The sequence below is a fragment of the Mesitornis unicolor genome, unplaced genomic scaffold (assembly GCF_000695765.1).
Source record: "Mesitornis unicolor isolate BGI_N332 unplaced genomic scaffold, ASM69576v1 Scaffold42354, whole genome shotgun sequence".
NCBI classification, from domain to species: domain Eukaryota; kingdom Metazoa; phylum Chordata; class Aves; order Mesitornithiformes; family Mesitornithidae; genus Mesitornis; species Mesitornis unicolor.
This window is the reverse complement of record NW_010182887.1, coordinates 1-10,571: the sequence shown is the minus strand read 5'-3', so window position 1 is coordinate 10,571 and position 10,571 is coordinate 1. Positions and strand designations below refer to the sequence as shown.

Here is a 10,571-nt window from a genome sequence, read left to right as displayed (position 1 = left end):
CCATCCACTTCAAAGGCAGTAAGAATACTTAACAATTAACAACCCAACCATAACGGGGACACAAAGCTAAAACCACTAATTATAGGAATGAAGGACACAGGCCATGCAGCCAGTAGGTCTCCATGAAGTAAGCAATGAAGAGCACCCACTGCAGGAATGGTCACTTAATAGCCCACAGCCCTGTCTGTGCCAGGAAGAGCCACCACTGTGCTCCCTGGCAAGCACTTTTGTTTTTCCAGTAACAATCAGCCAGGTCATTGACCTCTTCATTTCCTACTGTTCAAGAGCCACGTATGTCAAAATTAATCTAAGAAGGAAGTAGGATCTGACCAAAAACTGTCCCCAAGTTCAGTGTGTTTAATGCTTATCACTTGCAAATTAAATTAGCATCCAGAGTATCTGGAGTTCCCCTTAGACATCACTGTGGAGCTCTTCCTGTGAGGTAAGGAAGAGAAAATTGCTGGCCTGCTTTACACGTACCATGACTTTGTCAACAGATCCTGACTCTTTCAGCTGAATGACCATTAGCCAAACAGTGACCAGGAAGATTAGCAATGCCTTCGCTCTACAGCTTCATTGGCAGGGCAAGGGGGAAGAGTAGAAAGAAAGGCCACCATGGAAGACCTCCTCCTTCCTCTACCCCAGTTTTATTGCCGAGCATGACATATCACGGAATAGCCAACTCAGGTCAGCTGTCCTGGCTGTGTGCCCTCCCCACCTCTTGCCTGATCCCCAGCCTACCTGGTGTGCAGGCACTGCTCAGCAACAGCCAAAACACGGGTGTGTTACTGTCGTGGTTTAAGCCTGGTGGGCAACTGAGCACCATGCAGCTGCTCATTCACTCGCTCATCCCTCTGCTGCAGGTCCCCCAGCAGCTTTTTTCTCCCTCTTAAATATGTTAACCACAGATGTGCTTTGGTGGGTCCAAATTGCAGCCAGGGAAGCTTCCAGCAGCTTCTTACAGGAGCCTGTAGCTCTTGTAGCCCCTCCTCACTACCAAAACCACTGCCACACAAACCCAGTAGTTGTCAGCACCTTTCTAACCGTAAATCCAACAGACACCACCATATCCACTGCTTGGATGGAAGTGAATTCCATCCCAGCCAGGCCCAGCACAGGTACCTTAAGATCTACAGCTGGAGCCCAGTAGCCTACAACCTTAAAATTCAAATAAAGATTTGCATCAAAGGAAGGAGCATTTTCAAAACAAAAAATCAATTTTTCAGCATCAGTTGCCAAACTTTTTTTTTTCTCTAGTTTGAGCAGAAAGGTCAAGACAGCCAACAGTTCATTTCCTTGAGGCCTGTCTCAAGTAACTAAAAGCTCTGAACTCAAGCTAGACACCAACTTAAATTTGCCAGGATATTTGACTTCTACATGGTCCGAATTCTCCAGCTTTTCAGTCATCCAGAGGTTTGCCTTGTGCTTGTTCAGATATGAGTGCATTTTAAACACCTGCCTGATTGCCTTACATCATTTTAATTAAAAGAGCTACAGAAAGGCTCTAACTAAACACAGGTGATACCAACGCGCTGAGACAGCATTGCCATCTTAGCACCTAAAAGGTTCAAGGACAGTGCTTCCAGCACCAGTCAAAAAAACCCCCAAAACCCAAAAAACCAACCCAACCCAACCCCAGCCCCCAACTCAAGTCACTGAGTCTGCTCAAGACTTACACTTGAACTTTACAGGAGCCTGACTGGCCATCCCCAGGTGTTCCCCAATCCTCTTTCCATACCCATTCTGTTCCTGAAGGATCCAAGTTCTCTATTCCAAGTTATTCACCTCCTCAGATCTTCAATTGCAGGGTAAGTTATAAAGTAAGAACTACATATCCTTACTACCATGCAGAAATTAAACTATATTCAGCCAACAAGGCATTCACCTTCTGTCAATGGACAATAATTAAACACACCAAACATTTTATCTAATAAATTTTATTTATGCAAAGCCAATCCAAAAATGTGGTGTAAAAGTGAAAAGCTCTTTTTACATATTAATAAAAACTCTTTTTTTTCTTTTGTGCAGTTTGTGTGGGAAGAGTGAGGATTTGACTGCTTTATTTACAGGAACCTGCTAAGTTTGTTTAAAAATATAGACATAGGTTATTAAGTCATTCTTATTTTCCCTAAAAGCCAATTGCTGTACAGTATACAATAGCTCAAAGTGCCCAAAGAGCCAAGGGTATCCCATGCCAACTCGACTACACAAGCTTCTCGTGCCTGATGAAGAGTATTTTCATCTTGATGTAATGCTTCTGTCCCGTGCTTGGGTTTGGTTTGATTTGGTTTGTCTGTCTGCTTGCTTGTTTTGAGGTTTTTCGGTGATTTTTTTTGTGGGGGCCCTTTTCTGTTTTTGGGGTGTTTGCTTGTTTTTAATATGTATACAGTAGTCAAGTTATATTACTATGTCACACCCAGTATTTCCTTAAGAAAGAAAAGTTATGTTCCTTGACCCTCCAGTTCAGCTGCTGCAATATCCGGTTCTTCATCATTGTAGATGTTTTCTGCCTAAAGACACAAAACATTACAAGTTGTAGACACCATTTTTTTAAACAATCGTCTGCAATTTATATAGAAAAAACATGGTAATACCAAGAAGGCACAGACATCAACCTCTCCTTAGAGATCTCCCTGCCTTTTCTTAATGGGCAGCCAAATTTAGGCACGTGCACACAGTAGCTACTAGACATCAGCAGCTGTCTTCTCACATGGTTTTATTTCAGCAGCATAAGCGTTAGACATTCAATTCCCTCCCATGAAGATTTTATGTGGACTTATTTCAATCTCAGTCTGAACACACAAAACAAGTTAAAGAACAGGTACAAAAAAATGGAAGCCTGACCTGTGACGCACATTTAAGTCTGTTATTTTTTTAACTTAAATTATTCTCAAGTGACTTTATTCCACATTTATAAGGTAACTGATCAAATTCCTGTAATGTAAAATAATCTGAACTAACTGGAGAGTTAAAAGGTATCTTGCTTCACATTCAGCATGTGAGGAGCTGGGGAATCATAGAATGGTTTGGGCTGGAGGGCCCTTTAACATCACCTGGCCCGACCCCACTGCCATGGGCAGGGACACCTCCCACTAGACCAGGAAGAGTACGTCTTGGCTAACAGTGGATGTAAGTTTGCAACTGCCACATTTATTCTTAATATTAACTAGTCTTAACCTAAGACATCGGGTCAAGAATTAGCTAGCAGTTGCATTTATTCAGGTTGTTTTAGTCTCTGTTTTCTTTCCGAAGTCCTACTCTTCAATCAATCAGTGTAAGAAGTACAAGGGACAGACTACTTCCAGCCACTGAAGGCACAAGCTGTCCCAAGATGAGCAAGAAGCCATTTCAGTTTCATTTATGCAACAAGCTGCAGAGAAACTCTAGAGCTGCTGTAAAACTCACCATTTGCCATATCTGCATGATGTTGTCCTCCGATACAGAACAGATTACCCAAGGCTCATTAGGATTCCAACTGAAGTCTGAAATTTTGGCAGTGTGTCCTCCATGAATAAACTGTTAAAAAAACCCACAAGCTTCAGTAAGCCCTTTCATCTCCAGAAAGAAATCTGTTAAAACCCAAGATTCTGAAGTTAAATTCATCATGCTGATGACTACACAAAGAACAACTTGCTACTACAGATTCACAACAAAGATGTAAAGAAGGTGTATGTGAAACAGTGAATTCCATTCGTTGCTTACGGACACGGACGTAAGTGCTAAGGCAGTATTTAAGATGGCAGCTCACGTTATTATAGCATCAACTGACTGACATCCTCAAACTGGTGCTACTTCACACAAGGCTGGGCTGTGAAATCCACCCATATTTCATACCCATTACCTCACCTAATTATACAAGCACTTACACAGGAAATGGGGAAACCAAACTATAAGCATTTGTAATTGTTTCCTAAGGAAGCAAAACAAAACAGAAGCCTTTGTACTTTCTACATCAGTAAGGTCAGTTATATGGGACCTAACTGGTCTAATGCAAGATAAACAATTTGAGTCCTTGGGTTTTCACGTGTTTAGTTATAAAAGAGTATTGACAAGCACATGGTTGAACTGTAAATACGTTCAACTCGAAGATGAGTAAATCATGTCCTGGACAGCTTTGAAGAAACTGCTGCCTTCAGAACTGAACAGAGGAATCCTACTGCAAGGTACAGCAATGGATGGAAAAACAGGGAGGTGAAAAGATTTAAGAACTGCTGCAGTTTTAATAGCACGGTCATAAGGATGTCAGCAGACTAAAACCCAAACAAAAACATACCAGCAGCTCAGGAGGCCCATCCTCTGCGTCCTCTGCAGACTGCTCTTCTCCAATTTTACTGTAAGGAAGCAGTTTATACTTTTTATTAATAATGAAAATTGCATCCTGTTATCAGCTTAACAGTTTATAGCCCTCGTTTACAGTATTTGCTTTTGCTATTGGTTTCCCTCACTGCCAAAATACCATCAAGCCTCAGATATAAAACATCAACTGTTTGGAGTCATTATTACTGAATGCACATCATGACACAAATGATTTATTACTGTGGACAACAGAAAACAATTCTATCAGCAAGAAATCCTCACAGAGAAATAACATGAGAGGTACTGAGCTGCTTCCACTCTATACCCACCAAGGCCCAAGTGAAGCAAGCAAGGAAGGCTGGAGAACAGCACAAATCAAGCCCACCAAATAAAGTGGGTCTGCAGCCTTATTTTTTTCCCCCATCTGTTCCTATATACTATAAGAAAGAAAATGCTCTTCACCTCAGATCCCATACATTAAGCCGACGATCAGTACCACTTGAAGCAAGAATTGTTTCATTATGAGGAGACCAGTGAACCTATTGAAAGAACAGAACTTGATTAGAGTACAGTTACTGACTTCTAAAGCATATCCTGAATAACCACCACCACCACCTGACCGCTAATTTTCAACAACTATACTCAGTACATCAGTTTCTTCCAGCACAAAGGATATCCTATAGCTCAGAGTGCTTTAAAGTCTTAAAATGTCTGAAACTGAACAATCAACACTATTTCACTGTTACATATTTACCATATCATGAAATTTGTCTAAAATTCACTATTACTTGCACCTACTAAATAGGCAGAGTTAACAACATTAGATTTGAACCCAAGTCCTCTTTAAAGCAGGACATCTCAGAGAAACCTCCTACCTCTACTAAGGTTACTTGCACACTCCCAGGATCTTTTTAGCAGTAAGTTGCTGATTGCTTGCTTAAGAGTCAAGTAGAAAAAGGTAGAAAGAAACTATGTGGTACTGTCTGTATGTGTTGAACCAAAATACACTATTTAATGTTTAACAGATGTATTTATTGTGGTTGGTCACCATAGGAAAATCTACACGTTTTTATGCAAATCAGTACTCTTAGGTTTTTTTTTTCTAGAGCTTGTGAGAAAAGTTTACTCACCTGAAAAATTTCGTCTTTATGAGACTCAAAAGAATGGAGTTTCAATTTTAAGTTTCGGAGATCCCACAGAGCCACCGTCTGGGAGAATTAACAAGAGATTGTTTTTTACTATAAAGGCTACAGAGCTGTCACCTAGAATACTTATGAATGTAAAGTATACACAAGTAAAAACCTTGTCAGCAGAACCAGTTGCTAGAATGAATTCGCTGTAAGGATTGAAGGACAGACAGTTGACCTCGGCTGTATGAGCATCTACAGAGTGACTTGGCTTGGACGTGGTGTTAGATCTTGTGTCCCAACTGTTGCAATGAAGGGTTTGTGGGAGGGTGAGGGGCAGGGAGGAAAGAGCAAGAGGGAACAAAGGTAAGTTTTTACAGGTGGTTCTTTTTCACTACACTACACATTAGTTTAAGAGACTACATTATTACTAAACCTAAGTCTGAAGTTACAGTTTTTGTTCCATAACCTTTCAATATTTTGTGTCTGTTGTACACGAGCAGTTTACACTATGAAGCTGACGTACATATTAATTACATCTTACTTCCATATTATGCGAAGACATTAAATGACACGCAGGATTCAGTGATTCTGCAGCACTGCTATAGTTGACTGCACTCAAAAGCTACGTGAGATTAATCCAGAATTCAGTGTCTTTTTGCCCAAGTGCTCTGGACTGGAACACTGACAGCACACAGCAGGCACTATCCAGAAACCTCTTAACCCAAACTTACATCATAAGCTTCTGATCATCTGCCACGGATCCAAACAGAGACTCATGGAGCAGATGCCACGCCACATCTTCTACTACTGCAGAGTGCCCAGTAAAGATTGCTTTTGCATCGACAATTTTGCCTTCTTTTGGTCCAGCACTTATATCCCATAAACACACAGTCTGTAAATACAAGTCATATTCTGTTGTTACATGGACTCTGACTGTATTCTCTTTCAAATAAATAAATAAACACATCTGCATATAGGCAGACAGATCACACTCCTGAAACAGCTGTTTTTGAAAAGGAACACTTAATATGCCCTAAGTGAGAAGTGAGCTAAGTTATAATTCAGTTTTCTGCAAATTCAATACCAAACCATTATTTATAAGGTCACAAAAGCAATCTACACTTTTAAAGCCCACAGAGAAATACATAAGCTATTAGTTCAATTGATCTTTGAGAGCCTGACTAATTTATGGTCTCAGACCCAAGTCAGTTTAAAGGGTAGTTATACAACAATTTCTACCAGCAGGTGACTATTAAAACATTCTGTTGTTACTTTGTGAAGAACGTTACAAAGAACTGGTTGTTGATTACAGCCTAAAGTTACCTGACAGCTTTTAGAAATACGTTTACAATACAAGAGAGTGTCTCCACATAATATACAGCTATACTGACCCAGTTTTTCTCTAATTATCTATTACAGCATAAATTAGGAGGGATTGTTTGGTTATTTTGTTTTAAATAGGGAAAAAGATGTGGTTTTTACATGATCATCCGATGCACTGAGAAGATGTCCACTCAAATTTGAGTTCCATGACAAGCCATAGCCTTCCTTTTGGTGCCCTCTTAATCGAAGGTCAGGATTACACTCTCCACTTGGGTCTGAAAGAGAAGAAATTCCTTCCATTTAGCTTCACTTTGCACGTAAGAGCATCACTATGACCCAAGAACTTTGTTTCTGTTACAGTAATCATCAGCCTCTCAGGAAAGTGCTACTTCTATCGAGGTACTCTCATGATATTGAGCATAACCAGACAAAGTCACTGAAGATACTGGCCTTCCTATTTGGATCCCGGAACCCATCACCTCTCCTCCCAATTACAGTTAAATATGAATTTACCCCTCAATGGCAAGAGGCATTTTGCTTAGCTTCAAGGAGTCTGACTCACCTGGTTTTGAAGGATGTTTAGTGTAGTCAAATACCAACACATCAGCAGATGGTGTTTTTGTAGCAATGATGCAGGGATTCTGTGGCATGTAACGCGCACGGTTTACTTCACCTTCATGGTTAATTTTAATCTCCGTTTCAATTTTGCCAGTCACAGAGCCAAAGCCACCAAACTCTACATTTGTCAGAAAAAGGTCAGCTTAATACAACAAAAGTATTTTAAGAGGGTGAAACAGTATTTCGTGCCGTCTCCCCCGCTCCAAGAAACAATGGTAAGCACCTTGTATTTTGAATCCCCTATGATACAAACTATTCCTGAGCTTTAGTCTCTATTTGAAGTAGATGTGTATCCATTTTCACAAGTGACAGAGCTGGTAGAAATGTTAGTAGGGGTTATACATCACAATGTTACCTACGTTCTTCTGAAATAAGAAGTTTCCTCTTTTGAGTCACAACTAATGATCTAGAATTAGTGTAAACAGGTAAGTATATGCCAGCTTCAGTATTTAACAGAAAGTCTGAATACCACTGGGTAGGACACTTAGTAATGCTACTGCTAAAACATAATCTAAGGAGGCATGCACACCTACCTCCTTTCTCACTGTCGTATTGTGAAGTATCAAACTGATCATCATTGGGAATCTGGACTCTTGCAACAACCAGGTGGTTCTGTTCATCCGACGTGTGTGTTCCCAAAACCAGCCAGTGCAGAGCATAATCTTTTCCTTCCGGCCTGTTTAGAACAATAAATGCATGGAATAAAATTATGTGTTCAGTTCCAGAAGTTCGATAGCTAGCATCAATAACACTTCAGATCCAAACTTCTTCAGGAAGCTAGAAAAAAAGAGACCTGTGTAACAGACCCTTTCTTTGTCGCAAGAAACTTGTGCAATGAAGTGAACTACGCTCTGACATAAGCAAGCCAAAGATACAGCCAGCAAGGCCAGAGTGACAACACAAGCCAGCAAACATTACCACTATGGCCTGAAAGGGACAATTACAATTTGCACAGTAGTTAGTGACAATAATGCCCACTTCTGCCTTTAATTCCCCCAGCAGTCGCACAGTATTGATTTACAAAACAATCAATACTACTTTCTATAAAACACAAATACCGAGGACAAGTGGCAACCTATTGTAATTACTTCTCTTAAAAGCTTTTACCAGTTATTGTTTCAAGTCAGCAGCTCATTTTTAAACACCGCACAAAATCCTAGCTAACTAGAATCAAATTTCTCTTCTGCTGGTTAAACACAACATGAAGTAATAAGTGAAAAGCTCGATGGACAGTGTTATTTATCTCCAAAAGGAACAATTTGAGCAGTCAAATTCTGCATTCTCAAAAGCAGAAAACTGATTATGCTGCCTGAATCCAAGCAAACGGGAATCATTTGGGAAATCATAAACCACTGTAGGTATTACTACACCATTTCCAAGGCATCATGGTACATTCTGAGGGTGAAAGAAAAATACAAAACAGAACAAAAAACACAACATGCACACCCACTTACTTGCATCAGGAACAGGTGTCCCGTCATGTCAGGTGCCATGCAAAGAGACAGTCCTTGCCTTAAATGGCTTACATATTTTGACACTGGATAATTGGAAATATCAGGTTTTAAACTGAATATTAAGTCAATCTGCAAAATATGAGGCAAGCAGAAGTGTTCCTCATAAGGGCTCCAACACCCTCACATCCCCACTTCATTTTTTCTGTGCCACAACTGGTTAGCTCACATCTCTCAACATCTTCCCCAAACATTCTGGTATACAAAATTAAGTGATCACCTCACCATCAAGTATAACATCACATATATATGGGGGAATTTTAAACAGGACAGAGACCATCCTCTGATTATTGCATGAACTCTGCACATAAGAAGTTTTAAAACCTAGCTGTATCCAGTTTACAACAACATGAGGGACCCAGTCCTTGCACTACCTCAACCACTCAGTAACTTGAGTGGTTACTGCGACAATTTAAGTTCTAGAGTAGCTGGCACATGAACATGAATCTATCCCCATCTTCAAAATTCTTTAAGAAATTAATCGGTGAGCTCATAGTTTTCAGGTGAAGGTGGAAGAATGGGAAAATTTAAATATGTGAAGTCAACAGTGAGTCAGGGACAAAAACAGGATGTGAAGCTCAGTTTTAGAACAATATGCTCTTAAATAAGTCCAGACTTAAAACAGAACAACAAAAAAAATCAGAGACGGATACTATAGCTTCTACAGAACAGTAATCTGTAGTGCACATGAGGAAAATCACTCTTTAATAAAAAGATAATTTAGTACATAGATCTCTCTGACTGAAATTAACTACAGAAGAACATTAGGACTCTCATGTTTTAATAAACTGAGAAAGTTCTGTCCTTGCACCTCACAACATCTTCTGCTAGGCTCAAGTAGAGTTCTGTAAAGTATCAACTTCAGACTTTTTTTCCTCAAAGCTTCTACATACCCAAAGGGTTTTTAAAGCTGTAAGCAAAATAAAGTGTTACAAGCTCACAAAGAGAAGGCGAATCCAAATTATTCTCATCTGACAAGGCTTTTAACCTCAAGTTGCTTAGCGGAACATGGTCAAGAGAGACAGAAAGAGCAGTGGAACAAAAAAAACTGCACACAGCCTCAGTCCTCACTTTGCAAACTACGCAAATCAGCAGTTGCCTCCCTGGCATCTTCCAAGCCTCGCTTCCCTTCTCTCACCTGGTCACATCAGGCAACCACTGCACGGTGAGGCTGGGCCACTCCAGAGCATGTGTCATCACCAGGTCGTACAAAAAGGGGGTGTTTTTCTTCCAGATCTTGTACTCCTCACTGATGACACGCTCCTCCACTGTGTCCTCCAGCACTGCGGGAAAGGAGAGATGAGCCAGCTGAACTGCGGCGCCGAAGGGGATGAGGGTGACGCCGCCATGAGCCGGGGCTATATCAGGGAGAGGCTAGGGTAGGAAAGGGGGTTCCGAAAGGGCCCTCAGGGGCGGCCAGCGGGAGGACAACGGCAACCGCTCCACTCCCGCTACCACCCCGTCGAAAGTTCCTTGGAGAAGAAGCCCGCAATGCCCCAGCGCCCTCCACGCCTTCCCCGGGTACAAGTGGCCTCATCCCACCGCCCAGCCCGGGGGGAGAAGAAGGAGGGGATCTCCTACCTTCCTTGCTCGCCATTTTGGGTGTGCGCGTGCGCAAGCGGAAGGCAGCACAGGAAGCAACGGCTGACAGCGGCGAAGGGCGGGGAGCGGAGAAGTGAAGGAGTGAGGGGGC

General features: G+C 41.3%; 1 protein-coding gene across 1 annotated transcript; it reads right to left on the bottom strand.

Annotated features, from left to right (window-relative positions):
- Positions 1-2,368: 2,368 nt before the first annotated feature.
- Positions 2,369-10,477, bottom strand: RBBP7 (retinoblastoma binding protein 7). Its single transcript, XM_010183931.1, has 12 exons — positions 10,460-10,477; positions 10,017-10,161; positions 7,901-8,043; positions 7,312-7,485; positions 6,909-7,024; positions 6,158-6,318; positions 5,599-5,725; positions 5,427-5,504; positions 4,759-4,835; positions 4,274-4,331; positions 3,406-3,516; positions 2,369-2,510 (listed from the first exon to the last, which is right to left on the bottom strand). The coding sequence occupies exons 1-12, from the start codon at positions 10,473-10,475 to the stop codon at positions 2,442-2,444; spliced, it is 1,275 nt and encodes a 424-aa protein (XP_010182233.1). The 5' UTR covers positions 10,476-10,477; the 3' UTR covers positions 2,369-2,441.
- Between the last annotated feature and the right edge of the window lie 94 nt (positions 10,478-10,571).

Bases quoted from the DNA above. Each gene is read 5' to 3' on its own strand.
- RBBP7 (XM_010183931.1), bottom strand. The intron at 7,486-7,900 runs GTAGGTGTGCAT...TGACAAATGTAG, and splicing joins ATACGACAGTGAGAAAGGAG to AGTTTGGTGGCTTTGGCTCT. The intron at 6,319-6,908 runs GTAAAAACCACA...TTGTATTTACAG, and splicing joins TCAGTGCATCGGATGATCAT to ACTGTGTGTTTATGGGATAT.